Consider the following 26633-nt stretch of genomic DNA (forward strand, 5'->3'; position numbering starts at 1 on the left):
AGTTGGTAAGATTTCTTTTGTCGTTCTGCTGCACTTCACAGGACCCAGCTACCTAGAGCACCCACCTAAGCTTACAGGTAAGGCTAAGCAATATACATTTTCTGCTGTATTTCTTGTGCTCCTTTGTTTCCTTTTATAAAGTAGTTCAGTAAACCAGGGAGAGGACTGAGAGCTGGCAAACTTTCTAAGGTAACTGGTAAACTTGTTAACATAAACTCAGACTTTAACATAAACTTCTTGTAGAGAGAAAAAAAAAAAAAAAGCTTAAAACTACTGCAGAGTCAAAGAGTTTTGAAATTATATAAAAACCAAATTGGTCATATTACAGAAAAGACTTTATAAAATAGGAAATGTGGTACCCAAACTGCATTTATCTTCAAGATAATTTCAATTTAAGTTTTAAATGTTAGGAATAAAAATGCAATTTTTCAAGCCTTTGTGACATCCACCCCAGAATATTTTGCTTATTCTTTGATAATTGCTCCACCCTCCAGTCAAATCTAACTTTTCCAATTGAATTACAATTCTCTCAGATGACACTGTGTTTTTAAGTTTCTTTGGGCACTCTCACAATATTTCATGAAATCTCAGCTTAATCTGTTTTAAATTACCCAGTTCAGTCAACAATAAAGAATGAGGGCAAAAATAAGTTTTTAAAAAGTCATCAGCGGCTTAGAAATTCATTGAAATAGCTGGATAGTTTTGAATATTCGCAGCAGGAGGGTCTGGGAAATAATTGCACAGAGGCTATGATTCTTTTGGTTTTAAACTGTCTAAAAACCAATGTATTGAATGAACTATTTTACAGTTCCTGAATACTTCAAGCATAAGAATGCAGGGGTAAAATAAAGAGACTGAAGTAAATGACAGTTTTTGGTGAAGATTAGGACAGGAATAAGGAACACGGGATTGTGTTTTCCTTCACTTAAGTATACTGCAGGTACCCTGGGGATTTCTAGTTTTGGATGTACAACACTGCTTAATTCTTTTAGGGCTCTTTTAGAGAAACACTTTTTTGAAGTACTTACTCCTGACTCCTCCTCTGCCTCCCAAGAAGTATTTGTACAAAATGCACTGTTTTAGTCTAGCGTTAGGGAAAACACCACCCAAGGAACCCCTACAGCAGTGGTCTCTGCAGCACCCTGAGTCACAGCGGTGACACAGGAAGCACAGAGTCCTTGTGGCCACTGCCAGCGTCTGGCGTCTCAGCAAAATGTCACGGGGGCGGCATATCAGGGAGCAGCACTTTTAGATTCATTTGGTTAAATCATCCATCAAAGCAAGCTTTTGTTACTGCACCTAACCAGCTCTCAGCTCATGTACTTTGAGTCATGAAAAGCTCAGAGACCAAAGCACTGTTTACCCTCCTCCCAAGTGCAAACACGGCGCTCCAGGCAGCGTGTGCGTTGGCTGCTGCATGGAGAACTTTCCAGTTTATAAAACAACCCTCTGCTTAGTCATATTCAGAAAGCTGAAGTGCTTTTTCACCCTGAAGGGAGGTATGTACCTGGCATGCTGGCTGGAAATGGAAGAACAAAACATTTCTTAAGAATTCAGGAGCTCGCTCAGTAGATCACCTCTCACTGTTTCTGAGGACGCTCAGTCACTAGAGCTGACTTCTGCCTCTTCCAGCACCGAGAGCACTTACCTGGAGACAGGTTAGTGAACTGGCTTCAAGCTTTTGTACATTTTTTTGAAAGTGCAGAAGAACTGGTATTCTCCATCCTGATCTTCTCCCAGGTACTTTAATCTCTTGTACACACTTGTTACAGATGCTGTTTCTCCAAAAAGCTCTTATCTAAGGTAGTTATTAAAGTGAGAGAAATAAGTAAATAAAAATAAAAGTTTTGGTTTTGTAACTGTCTGAAAGCCAAGCAGGTTTCAGGTCTGGACCCCCTGGAAGACAGATGTCCTCTGATTTCAGTGGTGTTAAATTGTACCTAATAAATAAAAACATTCAAATAAGGCAGCTCTTCATACAACATTAGAAAAGAAAATGCGAATAATTTCTCCGTAACAAGAACTTCATGCACAAAAATGATTTCTTAATCATAATTACGCTTTTGTTTTGGTTTGCCTTTTTTTTTTTTTTTTCCCCACTTTATTGTTCTTCTTTCAGATTTAGTGTTCATGACAGTAGGTAAATTCAGTCCCTGGACCTGAGGGTCAAACCACTGACTAAATACAAGAAAACCACGTCCATCTCCTCTTGCACTGGTGTGGGCATAAGGTCTTCTAGAAATGTCACTACTTCCATAGACTTCTCATGAAAGGCCCAGGCTGACAGATAGTCTGCTTTGGTTATTTTCTTTCCTTCCCTTGGCATCTTAAGAAAACAACAACAATCACCACCAAAAAAAACCCCACAACAACAAAATAACCCACAACCAACCAACCAACACCAAACAAACCTTAATATATCACAGCTCCACTCCTTTTTCAGAGCTGTCATGAAAAAGAGGTAAAAAGCAAAATCTGAAATCATCAAAACAGGAATAAGATTAAAATCTGCCTTCACATTTGCAAATAGATTACATATTTAGGTGTCTGCTAGATGCTGAAAGCCTTAAATTCCAGCTAAATCAGAAGAATTTGCAATCGCTTGGTATCTTCAGGGAGAAGTCGCTTTTAGACAACTCTGAGTACAAAACTGAAGCCAGTACACTTGTGCACACTGAATTCAGTTTAATAAAGCCAGCATCAAAAGCCCCACTAGCACAGGTGATTGATGTCATATGGGCTGGGAGAACTCCCAAGAGCAGGAAACATGGGTGGTAAAGAATTTAAACTATTCTGCTATATAAATATGGACTGAAGCGGGCATGAAGGTGAGGAAGTCTTGCGCCCTATGTCAGGCAGGACAGAACAGCTAACAGTTGTTCCTTCTGAAGGAAAAGAGCAAGAAAAGTTGTCTTCTGCATCCATTTTTCTTCCCACCTTTTATTTGTTTAGCCCCATTGCATGTTTGTACCAACACCATTGGACTTTGACCTTATTTGGGATCTGTAGCTTCAGGACCACAAACACAGTCACAAATTGGCAGCCAGAATACATGTGCTTGGGAAAAGAGCAGTGCTGGAGGAGGTCCCCTCGGTCAGGGAGGGTGCAGAAAAGAAGGGGAGAGGGTACATAGGTCCTTGCGAAGGACAAAGGCAAATGCAATCCTTTAGTGTGCATGTCTGCCTTTTTTTTTTTTTGGGGGGGGGGGGGGGTGGGGGTGGGGGTGGAATCTCTACAGCTGACTTGGATCTTAACTCCCAGGCATAAATCTTGCCAAATTGTTTGGCATCTTTATACACAGCACTAAGGCTTGCACAGCACATTGAGCCAAAAACTTTAAGAAACATAGTATTTTGTTATGTAGATAATGACTTCTAGCTTTCAGTCTCAAAGTACTCAAACTTCCACCGCATCTGGAAAACCAGCAGAAGAAATGCACACACCACCACCAAACCTCTGACGTTCACCTCTAGATATGAACCCCTGTTTCCCAACCCCCCTGCCCCACATATCTGTGGGATTACAAACTGCAGAGCTCATGACCGATGTTTCTAAAAGCATTAACTTACCTTCTACAGTTTTTGGTGTGGGGGAGGCACATCCATCCAGTTGAACAACTGTGAAAATGGGCCACTATGTTCTGTGACTTTCCAGGGCTTTCCTGGAAATTTTGAGTTAATTTGAGTGGTTCAAAGGACTCAGAACAAGGTGCAGAGAGGAAAATTTTTACTGCCATATCACTGCTCCAGCCAGTAGACTTTGCTCACTCTGAATTAAACAGCAGATAAATTGGCAGATTTTCCTTTTTTCCCTCTTGCACTTTCTTTCCCCGCTCCCTGTTTTGTTAAAAATAAAATAAAAAAGCTAAAGAGATCTGTAAGAAATTCCATTTGGCAGCTGTAGAGTGGATAGTGAACATAAAGAAGAGATTCCTTTGCTGTGCCTAATGCATGCTGCTTATCCAAATTAGCCACACAATTACTTCTATCAATGCAAAAATAGTTTAGTGTTTTTTTTCTAGTGCACAGCACTTGAGAATGACTTAAAATGCAGTGTAATTTGCCACAGTGTACGTCCTGAAGTGGCTCACTAATGAAAAGAGGATTAACTCTCCATTATTCTGAATTACCATTTTGTGAAATCACTAACAATATTTTCATTTATATACATATAACCCAAGGGGGAGAAATATTCCAGCCATCCAAGTGATTAACAAATAAAATTCATTAGATAACATGCACTTTGGTCTTATTTATGAAGAGAAAGATTAGGGCATAAAAATGCAGATGACTGAATTTTTATCATCCTCGTTCTGATAATACACTTAAGTCCATGACAGCATAATTGGCGAGCAGCAGCAGCTCAGTGTTACGTGCACACGCTGGACTGAGCAGCAGAACCCGCAGGATGTCGGGCTTGGCAGATGAAACCTCACAGGCTGGAGCATCACACCCCAATCCCACTGAGAGGGACCCGGCACTGGGCTGCTGACCAGCCACTGTGAGGTGGACACAGAGAGGGGACGGGAAGGTCTAGGCGGCTGTCGCAGCCCGGCCTCGGCACAGCGCCCCAGAGAGAGGAGCTGTGACTTGGGCACGGGGGAAGAGTGGGATGAGCCGCAGATTGCTCTGCCTCACTGCAACTGCTGGCCCCAGCTGCAGGGCTCCATTCCTCACTACATCCCAAAGCTGGACTCAAACCTTCCCATTGAGAAGAACCTCTCTGAGACAATGGCAGTTCCCTCCGATTTTGCTCTTCATTCCTCCATCGTGGAATCAGAAAGGCTGTCCTGTGCTAGTGCAGCACCGCCAGGAGCAAGCAGGCTGCAGAGTCCCCTCTGCAAAGGGCACAAGGACCATCCCTACTCCAGAGAGCTTTCACATCCAAGGCTGTGTGTCCCATCACAGTGTGGTGCCATGAAGCGTCTGCCAAGCTGGTACAGGAAAGCTGCACTGGTACATCATTCAGCCTGCACTGACTAGTCTATAAGGCAAAGTATCTTAGCCCAAACAAAGCACCACAAGGGGTGGGAGGCTGTTCCCACGAGCCTGTGCAAGACTAACTCTGATCTGTCTGTCTGACCACACTGGGTGAACACCCTGCAAGGGACTGTCTCCCCAGCGATCTGCAAAAGAAATCTGAGCTTTCCTTGCTTGGGCTTGTGCTAGGCAGCAATCCTTATACAGACAGTCATCCTTATATCTACAACAGCATTAAGAAGAACCACCACAAAAAAAAGTCCAATCCACTTTTCACTTTTTAATCTAAGAGTGCAGGCCTAGGGAACAGTCTTCCCTCAGCTCCATTTGGTGTATACAGAACAGTCAATATGAGATCAGACCTCTTTGGTTCACAGAATCACAGAATGTCAGGGATTGGAAGGGACTTCAAAAGATCATCTAGTCCAATCCCCCCGCCAGAGCAGTAACACTCAGATGAGGTTACACAGGAAGGTGTCCAGGTGGGTTTTGAATGTCTCCAGAGTAGGAAACTCCACAAACCCCCTGGGCAGCCTGTTCCAGTGCTCTGTCACCCTCACTGAGAAGAAGTTTCTTCTCAAATTTAAGTGGAACCTCTTGTGTTCCAGTTTGTACCCATTACCCCTTGTCCTATCATTGGTTGTCACTGAGAAGAGCCTGGCTCTATCCTCATGGCACTCACCTTTTATATATCTGTAAACATTAATGAGGTCACCCCTCAGTCTCCTCCAAACTAAAGCGACCCAGCTCCCTCAGCCTTTCCTCATTAAGGGAGATGCTCCACTCCCTTAATCATCTTTGTTGCCCTGGAAAGACACAAGCCTTTCCATCCTTCTCCCCCCAAAAATGCTTCCCGGCAATTAAATCCAGAGCTCAAACAGCAAATCAGACCCTTTTCCTCCTTCCCCTCCTCCTACTTAAACTCTCTTCTTACTCAGTCTAGAGTCAAATCTGAAATACATATTTTATTAGAGGAATTTCAACTGATACTTTCCTGTGCTCTAATTCAATTTAAAAATCCCCACAGCACATAACGTTGGCAAGGCATAAAAGAACACAGCTTACTTGAAAGTTCAGGGAGCATATGGTTTCCCAGGACAGACAGAAATGAGTATTTCTCAGCCGAGGTCTAACTTTCAGAGTACTAACCAAGCTTCAAACTAGAGACGGTGTTATGGTACCACAAACGATCATTTGCAGATGTAATTGCCCTGTTTTGAGGTCTGCAATCTATGAGCAGGACTATTGGTGTAACAAATCAATGCGCTGTGGCCACTGAGCATGATTACCAATTACATTGCCTTCTCTTCTTTTTTTTCTTTCCCTCTCATTTTATGGAGCTGTGTGAATAAAAGCACAGTCAGTCCTTCAGCATCAAGGCACCAGGCTCTCAGTTAAGATAATTCCTTACTAGACAAATAGCAGTTCTTATGAAGTTCTAGATAACAGCCTATTCACTCCCAAAGTCAGATTGTATTAGATTTGTATCCATGACAGCCTAACATTAGTTACGGTGTTGAGTCTGCATGTAGAATTATGGTAAGGGAATAATTCTGGTACAGGAAGGAAAAAGGCTCTCTTGGGGAAGGGCTGCTGGGGGCACAGAGATGGGACTTGGTGCTACTCAGAGGCATGAAAGACCAAGCTCAAGGTAAATTTGCTAGAAGCTGGAATTCTCAGATTCCTTTACAAATCTCAACAGAGAACTACTTAGCTAAACATCATCATCATGTTTTAGGAAGCTTGGCTGAAAGATAGATCCCCTTGCCAGTGAAAGCAAGCCAATTTTTGAACAAAGGTTTACACATGCCAAATAAAAATCGGCTCCACAATCTTGCCTAGTTTTGGAGTAGGAAAACAGGAATCATTTGGCTTTTTCAAGTTTTGTGAAGAAAAGGAACATGACAGGCATGAAAGAGCCCAAAATGAGGAAACAAACCCCATGGGTACATGGGATGTCAATGAAAAATGGTCATCCTGCTTGTAGGAGAGCTCTACAACAGCTGCATGAATGCACTAGCCAGATTTTTGTAATTAAAAAGACACAAACGTCACCAGCAGCCAACAAAAAATTAGTGGGAGCCACTAGAGGATTTGTTGCCTGCAAGAAAAGGTGGATTTTTGGCAGGCTGTACTTGCGCACTTCATAAGATCAAGCCCAGCTCCACCTCTTGTTACAAGTCTCCTACAGAACTGCAAAGTTTAACTTCTCCCTTCAAGGGGATGAGAGACAGGAGCATCCTCTGCCCTGAGACTTCAGAGAGTCCAGCAGAAGCAAGACAGACCCAACAGGGAAAAGGAAAAGGCAAGAAAGTCTGCAGAAGCAGGCTGGCAACATGGAAAATAGGGAAAATTATCTCAGACGACAAGAGGGGAAGATGCTTAAGTGACAACTGGCAACAGGGTAAATAGAAGGTCAGACACGAAGCCAGCCCCAAATTCTAGTTCCTAGAGGTTTGCTGTACGGCAAAGACGAGCTGCATGAGCAGTTTAGCTTCTTGTTGACAACTTGCAGAAGAAAACACGCTTTGCCTTCAGAAATGTGCAAATCCATGGGTGTTGTAACATCTCCTTTAGTTTTCTTTCTGTGTCCCTCATAATAGTCCTCCTTCGACATTGTGCCCAGATCTATGACATGTCAATTTGTCTGATAGTGTGCAGAGCTTCCAGCATGATTAATTTGGACGGAAAAGCTCTCATGTAGACCTTTATCACTTGTGAATCACTCCCGTTTGCTGCTGCTTCTTTATTGAGAATACATGGATGTACTGTATCTTAGCTCTCTCCTTACAAAATCCTCTTCAGCTAACCAAAAAATTAAAATTAAAAAAAAAAAAAAAAAAAAAGAAAAACCCTTGACCTAAACACACCCAACAGCATATGTGTGGAGATACCGCAGGGCAGCGCAGTGCCACATCTCAGCTAAGCAGCAGCCTTGAGAAAGTGGGGGAGGAGGGAAAGCACCTCACTGGGCTGTGAGTGTTGACTCCACAGCTGAGGGAGCCAAACCAGAGGGGAAAGTCCCAAGCAGGACAGCAGCTGAGGAAGACACAGTAAGCAGGAGAGAATTGGGAGCTTCAAGAGATGTGTAAAGCTGACACCAAAGGATTCAATACTAGCAGACAGCAATCTTGATGTTCTGTGTGTTTGAGCTAGTTCTGAGCAACAAAGGTCTGACAGCACGGCCAGGCAAAGGTGTTGGTTTTGGCGACATTAATGATACTCTGCTTTTCGCTGCAGGATAACATTACTTCATTGCTCAGCAGTGCTTCCTCCTACCCACTTGGCACGTATGCATCTAGGTTAAAAAAAAAAAAAAAAAAAACAAACCCAAAAAGAAGTGTCCTTGAGCCCATCCTGGCTGAAAATATTTTGTCAGTCAGTGGTGCTGCAAAACAGCAAAAGCCTATGAGGTTCAGTGTGCAGTACTGCATTAAGATCTTGAAAGAGTAGAGCTGCTACACCCACCATTCACCTGAATGGACACATTTTATCTCCTCGCATTGCTGGAAATCACATGGAGAAGCCTTTAGGAGATTCACAATTAATGAAATGTAAGAACACCTTACATTTGCCCCACTTAGTTCCCCTAGCTGCTCTAGATCCCTTGATCAGGCTGCTCGACCTACCAAATTCTTACCAGTGGATTTTCCAGGAAACAAGTTCCCAGTGGAGACCAAATTTCAGTGATCACAAACCTTTGGCTTTTGTTCCCATTGCTGGTAAGCTTGTCCAACAAAGTATTCCTCACCTAGTTCGGGGGAGGCAGAAATCCAGGTGTGAGTCTGCCTGGCACAGAGCAGGCACCTCCATCTCATACCATGACCCACCCAATCACACCTGGCCAGTGCTGCTGGACACACAACCGGAGTGGAACATGCTTGCATTGTTCTTCCTCAGGTTAACATTCTGGTCTGGTTCCATTCCAGTTGCTGGCACATCCTGAGCATACTACTCCATGGACAGGATGGCATCATCATCATCTGCTGCAAAGAAAAATGCATACACAGCAATCAAAGTAGATCCTGACGAGGATTACTGTACCCCAGGTGCATTTGAACTGGAGAGACTCTTCTGGAAAGGATGCCCAAAGTACACTCATGTAAATGAAGTCTGGCCCAACCTCTACATAGGAGATGAGTAAGTGCACATAGTACCTCTCTCCATAGCAGATAAGTGTACATAGTACATCTCTTCTACCTAGGACATGACTAAGCTGTACTAAGTACATCTCACCAACAGAGTAAGGTGTTTCTTTCTTCCTCCTTCCCATTTGTTAATATTTAGTGGTGATGATGTGATGAGCTAGTGACAGATGCCAGGGTTCAATAGAGCAATGAGAGCCTGGTGTGGCCCTTGCAGATATAGGTGCAGTGTTGTCTGCTGTGTGGCAGGGTCTGCTGGTAAAGACTGAGTAGCAGGAGCAGTTGTGGCACCAGCATAGGCCGCAGAGATTGAAGCCAGTCACAATTTATTTTTAAATGTCTCATTTCAAGGAGTAATTTGTCATTTATCTCTGAGTGAAAGTCCTGCCACAGTTACGCTGACAGAAGGGCATGGCCTAGATGTGTTGGACCACAGCTTATGTTGGTTTAAGACTAAAATGTAATTCTTGAAAATTGACTGAAGAGACAGTTCAACCCACAGTGGTATTTCTGCACTTCCAAGCCTGCACTTGTATACATAGAGTACTGCATTTCCAATTTGCTCAAGAGATTAAAACAAACAGAACCCCATGGAAGGCAAAGCTGCAGAGATGTGTCTCACTGATCAGACCAAGTGTGATTTGGAAAAAAAAAACAACAAAAAAAAAACCCAAACCTACAAAACACACTTAACCCTGCTAAGCACAGGACTGAGCTAGAAACAGCCTATTCTGACAAGCAGATGACTGCTGCAGCAGGGAGACATGCCATCAGAAAATCCCCCAACACAAACCCTGAGCAGAGCAAGAGAGCTTTTCTTACCCCTTAGGCATTATTGGTTCCCTTCCCATTTTCCTCTACACCCCGCGCTAACATGACTTTTATTTTACACCATCACTGTAAGGCACAAGGCAGGAGACCCACAGGCTCCAAAGTTCTCAATAACTTTTTTAAAAGGTCCTAAAATTCATCTGTTGCCAGCTTATAAAAGAGAAAAGATATACAGCTTTTAAAGTTACAAGACTTCTAATATCATCGACCAACTAGTTCTGTGGCGCCAGAGGCAACAGAAAGACACACAAGAGTTCTGGGCTTTAACCAAGCCAGGGCTCCCACTTTAAACACAAAGGAAAAAAAAATAAGTATTTTAAACTGTGGGAAGAGCCTGGCCAAATGACTCAGCAACAAAGGCTAACAGAGATGAGTGCCTGCTCCACATCCTACCCTTCCCCTCTTGTTAGATATTTCTAGCTCAAGATTCAGGGTAAAGAACAGCCTTTTCTGGCATTTATTTCCTACTTCTTTGTTCAAAATCACCAGCAGAATTATTCTGAATGAAGCCATTAGAAATATTTCCCTCTTATCTCCATGATGAAGCTACAGCTCTGTCCTCTGAGCAAACAGATCTAAGGAGACAACAGGTCTTTGGACAGTCAGTCTCTAAACCCAGGATGCCAGCCACTGACTCCTCCGTGTAATTGTTCCTGTGGCAGTGGCTTGTTACACCTTGTAAATGCCAGGAGGTTCAACTCCGAATACAATATGCACCTGCACGGTGCCCAAACTAACCTGAGCAATGGGAAAACAAGCTTCTTGAAAGGTGCTTGGAGCTACACCCACTTATGCTGGGCAGTTTTTTATTTCTGCAGGGGACAGGTCTTAAGTCAGGAGGAAAAAAGCAATGGTGCTTCAAGGGAAAACAAGTCCCCCACATGACTAGGACAAAAGAATGAGAAAGCCAATGGAAAAGTAAAGAGAAGGGGGAGGAGGTGAAGGGTGAACAGAAGTAATACTTCACCAGAAAATGGGGTTTCCTGCATGAAAATGACTATTGTCTGCCAGATAGGGGCAAAATTGACATCCAGTAGCAAAAATCTGAGATGAGAGCTGGTTCACAAGCAAGATACAGCTTTCATTACCAGAGCTAAAATTCTATTTGAAGCAGGTCCAGGGACCTCAGTATCTTTCCTTAGCCAGCTCCACATCTTAGTTCTGACCAACAGCTTCCTCCTTCAGTGTGACAGGGGTTTTTTATTGTTTATTTTAAGATCTTACTGTAGCACTGGTCACCAAAGAGCTGCCATGGAGACCTGAACAGATGTTGGGTGTATTTGCATCCTTGGCCATGCTAAATTAAGGTTGCTCTTGAAAGAATTTAGTGGAGCTCATCAACAAAATCAAGTGAACACACACATGCAGAGTTTATCTTCAGAACCTTCACATCTGTGCTTCATTCCTGCCTCCTGCATTTACAAGGTTAACAGGACTTGTGACTGCTTATGGAAATGCTAATTAATTACCCTGACTACATAACCACATCTTCCTTCTAATGCAATACAGGCTATCAAGGAGCCCTGTGAGGCCACTCAATTCTTTTGTTACAAGGCTTTGCTGCAGATGTTGCCCAGAGGCAATGAAAACTCCATGAGCCTGTCAGGCTCAGAATAATCAAAGCCTCAAAATATAAAATGCTGTGTTCAGCTCCAACTGAAATTTTCCTCCAGCAAGTTCCAAAGACTTTTAAAGACCAGACACTGGAACTTGTAGGAGACAGCCCAGTGATAGGAATAAAACATGCTTTGCCAAGGTTTTGATTCATCTGCTACCAGAATTAGTGCTTGCATGTATCCTTCTCACATCCAGAAGCCTTCTAAAAAGCAACAGAGAGCAGCTTTGTCTTGCTCCTTTCTTTCATCAGTCACCAGTTGAGTTGCATGGGCAATTTTACTGGCTAATCCCAAGCCTGCTTGGTTCACCACAATCACATGGAAAATCTCTGCCAGCTTTCCAGCTTGTAGTTTCTTCTTGCAGCTCTTCAGTGATTGCCTCATTACCAGAGATTATGTTTATGGTTCCACATTTCTGGATTTCAAATAATATTTTAGCTGAAGACAAAGGCCTCCCAAGATATTATTTTTCCTCTAATCATTCTCTAGCTCTCATTAGGATTTAAGCCTGATCACAGTTTCAGGTCCTCCTGTTGTTCTCAAACTACTCCCAGAGGAAAAGTAGTCTTTTGGAGTCTAATTCCCTACAGGTTAAATATGAAAACTAATATTCTGGATATGCAGCTGAACTGAGCTTGCACTTCCAAGAAAACTATGGCCTGTGCTTGTCCCAGTAGAGCCCCAGGGCTTATGGTCTTGCAAACTTAAACAGGTCAGGTTCAACAAGACATACAAGTAACTCAAACCTACATGTTGGAGTGTATTATAATTAAAATATATAGCTAAATTTTAAATATATGCTTAACTTACTCTCTCCTCTTCCCTTTCTCCAAGCAGAAATGCAATTTACGCTGATCTAGAATAAAACAGATGGGACTCACTGAGGGTAGCAAACAGTTACCTCCTACAGTTTAGCATTATGAATTCCTAGGAACTACACCAAGTATTAATCATACAAAAATAGGAATGTATGCAGATTTAGATTATAACAACACTCTTGAGGATATAGCTTCAACTCTGTTAGTATGAGGACTAAGAACTGACTGACTACATCACATGTGTTCGATGCCTTTGCTGTATAGAAAGCAGAGAGGCATTTCCTCTCTGTCTTGCATCACTTACAAAAACAACATCCACCATTTTGGGTTAGATGAAAATGGACTACTAAATCTTTTTCTACCACATATTATGAAGATCCTGTACAGTATTTTCAGTGGTACTTAAAAATTCATGTAATTCACACTGAACAGGAGGTATCCACAGAAATGAAGCAACACCTCAGAAGGAAACAGGAATACAATACTATACTATCTCTAGATTGCCTCAGTGCTGGAGTCACCAAAGGAAATCGGGTCAGTATTATCGGAAATTCTCAACATATCTCCTCAGGAGGGAGAGCTGCCAGATTTTCTTAAGAAAGTGTCAGTATTGCCTATATTCGGGAAGCTTCTTTCTGACACTGACCATCTGGTAAATTATCATCCTGCATCAAGATTTCCTTCAGCACTTAAGAAAATGAAAAAGTTTGAGAGAGAAGATTCTGCCTCTAGTAACATGTTGCCTCAGATTTCCTTGTGTTTTGTCAATCTGGGTCACATAAATCTGTGGCTTTAACAGTCTCTACTGAAATATGTTTGCATTGCTTAACATTCACATGAAGCTTAAGAGGTGTGGCTCTACTTTATATAAGCATCCCACTCATCTGGTTGACCCGTACCAACTATAAGATGCTGACTTACCTGTGGTGGGAGCTGCTCTGCCCACAGCTTCATGAGACATTTTGGAGGATTACATCCCTTCCTTTAGATGCACTTGGGTTTTCATCATGATCTGCCTTCTCTTCCCTTTGTTAGCTGCTTTTAATATACTTAATACTTGATGTGGAGGTACAGTCTGCAGTGCCTGCAAGCTGTTTCTCTCGTTCTTGCAACTCATTGGTTTGGGTATCTTCCTGATGAAACCAGCTGGGACTAAAGCTTGTTATGACAGTATTTTTGAAAAAGAGAGAAGGTACTTGATGCACTGGAGACAGCAACTTGAAGGATTTTCTTTCACATTACAACTACTTACATTTTTGCTTCCGGTAGAAGGCAGAGTTTGCTGCAGCACTTGCTTTTAATCCTATAAATCTTAGCTCTAAAACTGACAGCAGGCACAGTTCAAGTCTTGGACAAGCCCTTTACATGCCCTTGCACAACCCAAGAGATGTAAATAGTCTTTCGGGAACCATCTGAAAATGGGTGACATTTTTGTTTGGGTCAGTTCTCCCTCTTGGTGATAGTCTGTCATTATCAATATAACCCTACGTGAAAGTGATTTTATCTCCAATTTTCACCATTTTAGGTGGCATTCCCATATCAAAGTACTCCCCCTTGCCTCAGAACTTTAAAAGCATATTTATGAGTCCATCTGTACTACAGTAAACACAGGGTCTGATTCAGCAGAACACTGAGCTTTTGCTTGACATGCTTTGCTGTAGAGTGAAGGACTTCTGGGCATGCTTAACTTTCAGCATATGTTTATGTGCTCTGAAGAGCTGATGAGTTTTTACATGGGACCAATCTGTCCAGTTCACCTCCTACTGAACTGAATTACACAGAAATCTTCACTGTTATCTCCCAGTGCCACACTTCACCTTCTCTGCATAGGCACACATTCAAGGCAGACACTGGAGACCACAGCTGCACCATGTAATAGAAAATCAAGTGCTAATAGCACAGATTGTGGAGATATACAAAATGAAAACAATTGCAAGGGCAGTCAAATGCTAATGCCTTCACCCACACTGGCATTTGTAGAAAACTCTTGTTAACAATGGCTATGTAAATTCAACCATAATCACAAAAATGGAAATATTAATTGCAATTCCCTAGGAAACAGCAGCATCCAAAGAGGGAAAATGAGGAATATTGTTAGCTTGACTATTACAATCTAGTAGTTAGACAATTGCAAGGGAGGAAAAAACCACAAAAATAAAATTAGTGTCATTTCTAGCTGAAAGTGAATTAGAAATAGAGTTATAAATCCTCCAATAAGGTATATGATTAATATACCCCTGAATGATCCTATGTTATCAGCCACCTCAACCAGCTGGATATTTGCAGATATTTATGCTTGATTTATTCTTTCCTTTCATCCAAAATACTGATACCTCAGTCATGGTAAAAGCTACAAGGAAGACCAAAAGCATTCTCCCCTCTTTGGGATGTAGCCAGGAGTATCATGCATGATAAAACACACACACACACAAAAAAAATGAGGTTCTGATTAAAGTAAACAGATAATGAGAGATGCCTCCACAACCGCATCTACGCTACAAATTCAACTGAGGTGGAGAGCAAGCCAGTTCTTCAGACTAAGCTGGAGTTCACTGATGGCTAAAGCCAGCCCAAGCAAACGGGTCACAAGGCACAGCAACTTCTCCATTTACAGGCACATGCAGGGCTTAAGTCTGTTTCTTGCTCTCTGCTAACTGGCATCGACACGCTGCAGGCACAGCAGGACCTTAAGTCCAACTGCCTATAATATGGCAGCTTCAAGAGTCTCAGCACAGACCATCCCTGCCCAATACTCTTGATGATCAATGGGTGAGGTAAAAAGACAGATGATGTGAGTGAAAAAGCACACACATCCAGGTCAGTATGACAGCTGGTGGTGCAGCTGGGCTGTCTGCCTGGCTGCTGGGGAAAGTCCTACAAAAAAAAAAAAAAAAAAAAAAAAAGAAAAAAAGAAAAACTTTAGAGAGACCAGTAGAGATCCCTTTTACGAAAACATAATTATCAAGTGCAAGCCTGGGGGATGGAGAGAAAGGAGAAGGAGTATAAGTGCTTTCTAATCTCCATGTCAAATTTGAAGCCAAACACTTTTGCTCTTAAAAAAGGGTCTCACTTCAGCTTTCTTCAAATGATGCAGATTTTAAAGCCCAAGGCAGGCACCTCTTGCAGTCCTGTGAACCCTATTTTGTACTGCAAAAGAACTATTTCCTCAGATCTCTACACATTATGTATAAGAAACCCTAGGAAAACGCTTTCCACAGAGGATATTGTCCAGGGTACCTGCCTGAAGAGAGGTACCTGACATCCTCTTCAGAGATTACATGCAATAGCTCAGCCTGCAGATGCACAAGCCATTCAGCCACAGGCCTTCAACTGACCATGCTCCACTTAGCGAGGGCAGAAGTTTTAGGTCTTGGTTCAACTAACAGGTTCCACTACATCCACATACAGCACAGTTTGAGTATCTATATCAGTGAAAATACGAGGAACTTAAGCAATTTGAATGCTCAACACTGAGCATTCATTTTCTGCACTAGCAATGTCAGTAGAAAGACTAAGGGATATTGTGCAATCAGTTTACATACCAAGTGTAATTAAAAAGCAGATGTCATTTTAGATCAGTTTATGCCAAGCATTGATGAAAACAGCATAAATTCTTCAGCGCCAAAGCCAGTGGATAACAAAGGGTTTCCTTGATACACTTAAAATTTACTTTAGAAAGAAGAGATTTCACAGAAGATGATTTAGTTACTCCTGAGCATTTACAGTGGGCTTTTGCAACAGCATTCAAGGCTGCCACTCGTTCCCATGGCTTGGGCTGGAAATGGAAACGGAGAGACCTAATGGAATAACAATGTGCATATTCCCAAACTCCAGCAGGCCCAGGGCCAGACAATGCCAATGCAAATACAGATGCAAAACGAACAACCTGATTAAACAAAAAGGAGGATGATTAATTCCATCCTGGGTCACAAATTTCCAGTATCCCTTCTCTTTTTCTGAATACTTATTAAAATAACACTGGGGCCACTGAACACTTAAAAATGAGATCCTAAGACATATAACAAGATTTTTACTGCGACTGTCAAACAAATGCATTAGATTCACCCAGTGTGTCAAAAGGCAATCTCTCGAGAACCTAATCAAGGAAATGGGAAAACTGGATTTTAGATGAATGTGACAGTGTCAAATGTTAACGATTGTCAGCAACCTATTGTTTGACATTATCCTTGCTTAGAACAACTTCATCACTTAATTTAAATGCTATTTATTAGCCTCAGCAGTGCTTGCAGCAACCAAAGTTCAGTAGTATCTACAGTCCATCAAAAACTTCGTTTTTCCACCAACCCTAACTATACTGCAGGCCTACTTGCTATTCAGCACATACAGCTCCCCTTGCAGGGGTTCTAGTGGAACACAGATCTTTGACCTGAAACCATCAAGTCTTTCATTGTTCACTGGATACATGCTTGGGTCAACAGAAAACATATTTTCTCTGTCCCAGTATCAGAGAGGTAAAACAAAATAAGACTGAATTTGAAAGCAGAATCAGCAGTTTACCTCAAGAACATCAGACCCAAGAGAAGTAGTTATTCACTGCCCCTTTAGTCTTTGGCCACAACATTTAATATGTTTTTAGGTACTGGCCATCCTCACAGTTGAGAACTGAGGTGTCTTTACTGGCAAATTGGATAGTGCATATCTACCTAAAGAGAATCCTAAAGCACGAGTCTCCTAAAAGGAAAAAGAAATACCTTTCTAGGTCAATCACTGCAACAAGAATACAAAGGAAAGGAGTGAACTCTATTTAATCTGAAGGGAAGGTGGGAAGTCACAGCACTAGCAGCAAGATGCTGCTGCACCTCTGTTCTCCAGTGCCTACTGAGCTTAGGCAGACAACACCACACTAACTGGAGCTTTTATTTACATTTTAAATCATTGCATAGGGGACACATGACATTATTTCATGGCAGAAATGCCAGTAACATCAAGACATTCAGAAATTCCTTTCTGGATAGGAATGATAAAGGAGAAAGATCTACACAGAACAGCCAATTATTGACCTTAACTTAAATAAGAGGGAACATAGGTGAGAGCTTCAGTATCCATATCCCTGTTAAATGCTCTCATCACTAGGTTCTTGACTGCTCAAAAGGGGGATTTTGACTCCGACAGATGCTGGGAAGGTGGAGGCAACTTCAAGCTATTCTGAGCTGTCACCACTATGAAACACAACAGGTAGCCACAAAGCCATGTGTGACAGCAGCTGCATTTACATGCTGAAATGTTCAGGAAATATTCACGAAGGGAGGTACTTTTGGTTGGAAAAAGCTGTTTCACATCATGCATTAATTCATTTATAGCAGCAGCAGTTATGTGAAAATATATTAACAAAATAAAGCCTGTGCACTTTTTTTGTAAAAAGCTCAGTAGTCTGTCTAGGCACTAATGAAACCTGACAGCTTTTTCAGAACAATTTTTTCCAAAATTAAAAGCCTTCTGTAATGGAACAAAAAAGTTTTTACATGCTTGCCCAGGAACTCTGCACTTTTGGAGGTACTGCAGGCTGCTGGAAAGCACTTAAGAGTGGGTATTAGGCACCCAAAAATCTAGGATTTCCTCTGCTATTTGACACCCCTTGTCTAAGAGAAGAGAGGATAAGAATAAATTAGAATATTGGGCTAAATACATGACTTTTAGCTTTCAGTGATAACTAATATCCAATTTCCATATGTAGTTCTTTCTGCTTTAGACCCCTGGTTTTACTAAATATGACAGTAAAAGGAATCCTGATAGGGTTTTGTGACCACAGAAGGGTGATCTTTAAATATATATATAAAATATATATATATATATATATATTTTTTTTTTTTTTAACAGAAATGGAGGAAAAAATCAGTAACTTATTTTAGGGATGAAGAGCTGCTTTTTGAATCCCAGATGATCTCACTACTCGCATATAACTGACTCTTTATTAGTTCTGCAATATCTATTGATGGGACAGAAGGGAAAAACAGCATTCACAGGTCCTATTTCACTGATTTGCTTTTATGACTTTAAATAATTCATTCTATTTCTCAAGTTTCTTCTTGTACAAGACAGATGGAAGCCAGTATTGCCTACACTACAAAGGTGCCAGGAAAACAAATTCATTTTTAAGGTGCTCTAAGGACATAGGAGAGACAGATATGAATTCCAGAAGGATCATTCACTCTGAATGACAGTATCTTAAGACTTTTACAATCGTAAATGATGCATTTTTGAAGCATTATCAGTTTCATTGACATTTAGAACATAGCAAATCAGATTTTTTTTTTTCTGGATTTCTGCTCTTGTTTTAACAGGAAAACTGCATTAGATCGCTACAGCCTTGAGAAGGCAGGTTTCACTCACATCCTCAATGCAGCCCATGGTCAGCGGAATGTGGACACAGGACCAGAATATTATCATGACATGTCTGTGGAGTACCATGGAGTGGAAGCAGACGACCTCCCCACTTTCGAGCTCAGCCAGTTCTTTTATTCAGCTTCTAAATTCATTGATAATGCGCTTCAGGATGAAAGAAGTAAGGAGGGTGCTGAAAATGGTTAAGAACAGTACAGTATTTACTCCACCTGATCATAAACATAGGTCCATGTCATTCAGCCTTGTGGGAATGAAAGAAGTCCAATACAGTTTAACAAAGAATATAAAACGAGTAGCAGCGAACTAGTTTAAGAGAAGGTAGTGAGGTAACTAAGACCTCTCTCACGGCAGACCTAGTTCTAGCCCAACAGCCCCTTACCACGCACTTTGATCAAGTCCACATCACAGCTTGCATTATGGTCTCCTGTTTGATAGAGGGTTTTTGTTGCTTTGACTCCTTCATGAACACAGACACAATCAGACACTGCATAGGTTCCATGAATTATCTGTCTTTTCCTCAAGTTAGTCCCTATTAAGGTTCAATGAATATTGGTTACATAGCAGTGAGAACGGAACACCAGTGCCCTGCAGAGATTCCAGGCTGTCACTCCAAAGCTTCATGCTCTGCAGAGTTAGATTCACTCTACAAACACAAAAACCACCTTCCTACCTGGCCATCAGATCTGCCCCAAGCTATAACAGATTTCTTTCTCCACCATCTTCCAAGCAGCAGGGAACCAAAACAGCTCTGACAGCAGAGATCTAGAAACATTTTGTTAAAGCCTTCGTAATTTCTCAGCCTGATTACTACAATTCATTATTTGCTGACATGCAGCAGTGTTCCATCAGAAAACTTAACACTGATGTCAAGTGCTGCAGCCTAGGCCTCACACTGGCTTTCAGTATTACTCCTACTCCTCCCCCCAAAATGCCCTTTAAATTTTTTTTAATTTTAAAAAAAAATTCTCTACAGGATACTTTACCAGAAACCAGCTGAGAACTTAAAGACTTTCCTGCTGACCTAACAAAGATGTTAATATCAGAGGGTCACATATCAAGTTTCTAGCCTTGTGTCAGCTTCTGTTCTTGGCTGTTTAGCTCAGCTGTAGCCAGCTACCACCTGGCTTGCCCCCAGTAGCCAGCCAGGTCTTTACAATTTTACCCTTTCAGCAAGTAACAGTCTACAGCAACAGTCCTTATCCTTGTTCCAGAGAACGTCTTGAAAGCAGGTAAGTTTTAAAAATCAAAGTCCTAATAGCAGGGGAAACTGCTTCAGGAGCTTAGTTGCTTGTGAAGAAAGGTACCCAGCATTTCAAAAAAGTAAGTGAGAAGCGCTGCCTTTGGGAAGGAATGGATAACTGCCACACACCTGTGTCTAGCCAGGGCTGGGGGCCAGAGGTCAGTGTCAGACTGGAGAGGCTGAAATGAGACATGCAGACTGCCTCACTGCCATTTCCCTCCTGTTTCTGTAAGACCTTTGGCTCCTGCACTGAGGTAAAGAAACAAGCATAAGGGAAGCAGCAAAGGGTAGAAAAAAAACCCCTTGGATCCCAACACCTATTGGGATAGGGAAGGATGGGACAGGGAGGGGAGCGTTAACCTTTTTGTTTCAAAAGCGCGTCACGGTGCAGGAAGTTCTGAAGCAGTGTCACGTAGCAGTCCAGCACTGAAACACAAGACCAAATCACTGAGACTGGATTAACCTCTACAGAACAAAAAAACCCTGCACTTAAGTACATACTACCAACTCCAATTTCTGTAGCTGTGCACTGCCTGTCACATTCGCATGATTTTTAGACAAGACAGGTAGGATATTTTCTGATAGAGACCAATAAAATAAAGAATTACTGTAATACTAATGAAGAGAAAGAGCAAGCTCTTAACTTTCTTATGAGGCAATAGTACTCTAAATGTACATCTCCTATCCCAGCCAAAGGCACATATGCATGGCCCACAGAAATTGAGGTTGAATGCATTACAACGGATTTCTAATACACATTTATGTAACAGAATGACTCCAGAGTCCAAACTAAAGTGTAGAGCGTTGTCCCTTACACTTGCAGGGAAAAAACTAGAGACAAGTAACTCTCCTCCAACAACATAAATGCATTATTTATGAAGGCACATGTAGTGTAGAAAGGTGCTATGTAATTCAAGTGCCTAATGAGAGGACTATTTGTGTACATCTTCCTGACAAAGAGCATCCAGACTCTTAGATACTAAGCAACCAAGTACTTATCTCTAGCAGTAAGAACATGGGACTTCAGTATAGAATGCTAAATACATCTGATCAGTAACATCATTACACTCATTTTCTACTTTGCATTAGAACTGAGCAAAGGCAAAGAGAGAGAAAAGGGGAAAAAGAAAAGTTTTGACTTTTGTGGCCAGAATGTATGTATTAATGAACTTGCTTTGGCTGTATCACGTTGTTTGGGGTGTGACCTTCAGCCAGCCAAGTGACAAAAATCATTGTAACATATGTCTTCATACAATGCTTTTTGCTGGAAAGCTGCTCAATAGTCAATGCTGTTGAAACAACTTGTGACGCAAATGAAGAAGCCTCTCTCTTTCTGCAACAGGGCAGGAAGCTTGGCAGCTTGGATGCTGTGGAAACACAGTCCTAATGCAGTAATTCTGACTTAAGCTTCAAAAATCTTTGTGATGGTGAAGGAACTCCGTGATCAGAGCAGTACTTGCAGACTTTAAGCATGGGCATATAGACCTAATAACAGGGAAAGGAGCTCAGTTAAGAGAAAGTTTTAAAGGCAAACTCTAACCAGTCACAATTACACATGCTATCATTCAGCTGTGCAAAAAGATTCCCCAAAACATGCAATTCAGATCATAGGACAGCTTAAAAATTTATACCAGCAAGGAAAGAAATACATTATTTTAAAAGGTTTTTAAGTTCCTTTTTATGCTACAGATTTCATACTCAGTCCCTTGCTGTCTTAGCTCCTGGGAATGTAAAGTAGAAGGGAATAGGCATTTTATTTTCATGTGAGGATGTCATGGGAAAAAATACACTAAAGACTGAGATGATAAAAGCAATGTGAGAATAAACACGAGACAAAGACCCAAGGCATTTGACCAAAGACACATCAACATTCATCACTGCATTTGACTCTGGAAAGGGAGTGCTACATCTAGACAGATTTTCAGGAAACACAAGCCCAAGTCAAGTGAGCAAAACAGTTCAGGAACCTGTCACCACTCCGCAGGCCTCTGGCTCTATGCACTGCTACTGCATAAGCAGCCACACGCTGAAGGGTGCAAGCGGTCAGAAGCAGAGACTGCAAGAGCAGACTCCCTCTTGGGGAAACAGGGTTCAGACTGGTCTTCATGTCAAACCCAAAGAAACTATAGAACAGTACAGGAGGAATGTGGACCTGTGTTCTGCTCTATCAGGCAGTCAGATATTAAGTGTGCACACACAGGAAAGGACAGACTTCATTTTCGTACAACCAGAAGACATTTCAGAAAATTGTACAGTCATTTTTTTTTGCCTTTGTTAGCACAATACAAATGTGTACTTTTTCTCCTAGATCCTTTGCATTTGCCACCCACGCAAAGCAAAACCCTTCTTCACCTCAACAGCAACCCATTTACAAGACAGGAAGCTCTACAGAGAAGCATGAAGGGCTGAACAAATAAGTGTTTTCATCCATTTCAAATATTTGCAGCAATAATAAAAGGGATTACCATTTTATAGGAGAGGAAGAGGCACTTTTAGTTATCAGAGAGACTGGAATTTTGCCAAGATGCCACCAAGACTATCTGCTGGGATTAGAATGCAGACTGTAACCATTAATCCTCTAGTGTTGGCAGTTCTTGATGCATCCATTACACAGCAATGCTACTCGTGCCAAGACATCCTCTTGTGCCTGGAAGCAAAGGAGTTAATCGGCAGGAGTCATGGCTTTGCACCCAACACTTCTCACTAGGCAGAGCTGACAGAGATAAACAATTATTGGCCCCGATAGGATTTTTTTTTTTTCCCTGTGGCAATTCAGCTTAGCAGGGTGTTAAGCATGCTCCAAATCTACTTCCTTCAGCAGTTCAACCCTTTGTGAGACTCCCTCAAGGGCTTTGAATCATTTTTGGAAATCTTTTGAAGTGTGTCAAAACCTGTCAATCAGACCTGAACACACTTACCATTCTCTTCCTCCACCTCCCCCAGACACAGCAAATGGGGAAGGTTCCACTTTGGCTTACACCCTTGCTAGTACCTGAAGCCAAGGACTTTCTGCCTCTGAAGTCCAAAGTGAAACCAAGCAATGTCACAAAGCTAAATCTTGAGACACATTTATTCAGAGATAAAACTATCACCAGAGACTCTGCATTCAAATTATACAAGACAGGCCACTACTGCAACATGACCATATAAAACAGAAAAGCGGCAGTGGAGAAATGTTACTTTTATTCAACATGATAGAGTAAGGGTGACTAGCCAGAGATTTCCGAAGCATCTTTTCTGCAGTTTAAGAGGTGGTTTATTTCTACCCCCCCTGGTTATATGCCTATTAACTTCTATGGCTCTTCTTATCCTCTGTCCTCAAACATATGACTGAACCTTAAAAAAGCCTTGTTAGCTATATTTTACAAATTACGTATTTGGGCATAAAGTGATGCAATCTAGATGTTGAAGGACATTATTATCAAAATGACAACAAAAGTCATATTCAGTTAGCTTTTGTGCCCAGCTGACATAACTGAGAAATGCACCTTCATGCCTTACCATTTATCCTCATGGAAGGATGGTTCGACAGCCTCCCACACCCTTGTGCTTCTGTCATTATGTCCAGACACAGAATTACATACATGCTGCTTGTGAGGTGTGCAAGCTTAGGCTGCAGCGGGGCGTGCTATGTTATTTAATGCAAGGTTGCAGCCCCCAGGCCTTCTCTGCAGACTTTGTTCATAAATAAATTCAAAGATACTCTGCATAGAATTAAATGGGTAATCTCCAATGTAGATGGTGTTCAATTAAGACAGTAAGATTTACAACCTGTTTCCCCACCTGTAAAAAGATGGGCCTTACCAGCATTTTTGTAAGGGTAGTCAAACCACCAAACAGAGCAGGGGCGCTACGGAAAACTTCACTGTCAAAAAAAGAAATTACTCAGTGTCACTTCTGCATCATCTCTGTTTCCACAGACAAGGTTCTGGTTCACTGTGCTATGGGTCGCAGCCGCTCAGCCACGCTGGTCTTGGCTTACCTGATGATTTACAAGAACATGACAGTAGTGGATGCCATTGAGCAGGTATCAAGACACCGATGCATCTTGCCAAACCGGGGCTTCCTGAAGCAGCTGAGAGAATTGGACATAGCGTTGGCACTGCAGAGGAGGAACACCAAAAATAGCCTACCATCTGATGACGACGGGAACAGCACCACAATCTAGTATTGTTCCTGGCAGGGTTGTGCTACTGGAAAAGAAACTCCAAAAAAGGAGGAGAGAAGGTGTAGTTAATTACACAGTCACAATGATCATTTGTTATTTGGAAGGAAAAACAAAGTCATTTCAAATGCTGTCAAGATGAGAAAGAAGGGAAGCCAAATTTAAAACCCATCTTCTTAGAATGCTCCAGCCTTGGCAGAATTTGTTACATCAACAGATAAATTTTATCATGTACAAAAGCTCTTACAGCACAAAAGCAGGCACAACTTAAAGAAAACCCTTTTCTAGCCAGTTACTCCCCAAATCCTGATCCTAATCCAAGCACATGGTCTTTACAAGGGTGAGGCGAGGCTTTCCTGAAGAAATTTTGCAGGAAGAACACCAAGATGGTAGCAGCACAGATGAATTTTTAAGTTTAGTGCCAGGGTCTGAAGGATTTTGCAGGAATCTGCCTTTTGTACTGTTTCCTGGCATCTCCATTTCTTCTTTGCCAGTAACGATCTAGGGCAGCAGAGCATTCAGAAAGCCTCCAGATGAGGATCAGCTACCCAGTCTTCACAGTGGTCTCTGCAGCAGACCATGCAAACTAGAAACAGAGCAATGTCCTTGAGAAGGTCAGATCCATAAGCAGATAACAAACAATGCAAACAGATACATACACATGACATCTTAGGAGTTCCAGTTTTAACTTGCTTTACCTAAATGCTTCAGCTGCCTGAGTTTTAAAGGGTCCGATACATAGAGTATCCATAGGTCAATTTACTAGTCTACAAAAAACGCCTGAGAAAACTGTGTTGTGACTCGTTTTCCTGCATTTGGAACTAACAGCTAGAAGAATAAACAAAAAAAAATAGGATGTCTTTTACATTGCTAAGAGAAGTTCAATACTGAACTTGTGCAGCCCCAATAGCCCCTAAATAATCATGGATTATAAGTAGTTTTAATGAGATTTAGGTTTTGATCAAAAAGGCAAAAGACACAGGTGAAGCCTTTAACAAAAAACCTGACTAACCAGGAGAAAGCTGCTGCTGTGCTTCCAGATGCCACTGTATATATTTACCACTATTAGATGTTTCCTCCTATCTCAGCTTTAGTCACCTTTATTTCTGCTCCAGTACAGCTGATAGTAATTTTTATTTGTTGACAGAAGTAGTCCAAATACACAAATTAGGATACTAGACCTACTTTTCTGCCAAACTTATTCAATTTACTCTATTTGATACAAATTATCAGTAACTCTGTTACCACTCACTGAGAGTTTTGCCACCTCAACAATATTTGATATCCTTAAAATATCCCATAGGAGGATCACAATTAAACCATGTTCACCTTTCTTTTGCATCTGCAAAATGTCATCACCCTCCCCACTGGAACTGTAGCTAATTCAGAGTATCAGGTAAGAACTATTTACCGCCTTAGTGCCTGAAAGGAATGACATAGCTACCGAGATCACAGAAGAATTCTCATGATCTTTACCAGCTGACAGAGACTTTCTAAGTCTGGTGCAAGATAGACCGTAGAAGTCTTAGATACTTTAATAAAAGAACACAGGGCAGAAATGTGCCACTGGCAACTGTGAGTATACACTACAAACCAGAGTTGAGCACAATTTTAAGCCGCTTTTTGTAGATGTTAACAGTTCTTTAAAGGCTTAGCATCACTAGTGTGAAGGCTTTCCCATTTCTCCACTTGTTTTTGGGGTCCAAAACATAGTAAATCATTCACGTCCAAAGAGCAACTGCAGCCAAGGCTGCAAACATCCATAATGCAATGCTTTTGACTTATCATTTGTATTTATCTGTATAACAAATACCTTATCTTCAAATTCTCAGACACAGCAGAACAGAATAAACACAACTAGACTATTGTTAAAAAAACTAGGCATCACAATGTGAACAATATTCATGATAGAGATACACAAACTTTGGAACTTAGAGCAAACTAATGATGTCTACACCTGGATTAGAGAAAGACAAACCAACCAACCACAACAGGAAATTCAAAGAAAGTCATTTGGCACTTCAAAAATAAATGAGCAGTCACAATATCGGTTTAAAAAGTCAAAAAATTCTTGGACAGGGTCCCTCAGCCCTTCCCATCTAGCTTCACAGACCTTTAAATGCACCTTTTCAGAGCACCTGTCTACTGCAACTTAATTCACAACCCAGACATGCAGTTGTTCTCCCAGCCTTGTGTCCGACAAACCTGCCTTTCGGACACATGGCCTCGTGCTTTCATTTACCCCGACAGAGAAAGCTGAACTTTCTCACCTCTATGGCAGCAATGTGTTTCTCAGCATTAGCCTTACAGACAGGAATTCTGTACCAAATGATATGCTAAAATACAACAAATATCTACTAGGATTTCCCTCAGTCAAGTTACAGGTAATTTTCTTTCTTGTATCTTTCGTGATAGCTTGATAACTGCTGTAACTCAGGGAGAATGTGTAGCTGATTTACATGCAGAATTTTATTTG

The 26633-nt window shown here is 41.5% G+C and overlaps 1 protein-coding gene across 2 annotated transcripts; it reads left to right on the top strand.

Moving 5' to 3' along the window:
* DUSP29 (dual specificity phosphatase 29) lies at window positions 1-26633 on the top strand. 2 transcript variants are annotated; one of them, XM_082053471.1, is made up of 5 exons: window positions 46-77; window positions 1496-1658; window positions 8909-9119; window positions 18692-18912; window positions 23913-26633. In XM_082053471.1, the coding sequence occupies exons 3-5, from the start codon at window positions 8938-8940 to the stop codon at window positions 24158-24160; spliced, it is 651 nt and encodes a 216-aa protein (XP_081909597.1). In that variant the 5' UTR covers window positions 46-77; window positions 1496-1658; window positions 8909-8937; the 3' UTR covers window positions 24161-26633. The 2 variants fall into 2 exon arrangements, with proteins under 2 accessions (XP_081909596.1, XP_081909597.1); XM_082053470.1 differs by lacking the exon at window positions 1496-1658 and having other exon boundaries at window positions 1-77.

Source organism: Streptopelia decaocto (assembly GCF_964273445.1).
Source record: "Streptopelia decaocto genome assembly, chromosome: 5".
Classification (NCBI taxonomy): Eukaryota; Metazoa; Chordata; class Aves; order Columbiformes; family Columbidae; genus Streptopelia; species Streptopelia decaocto.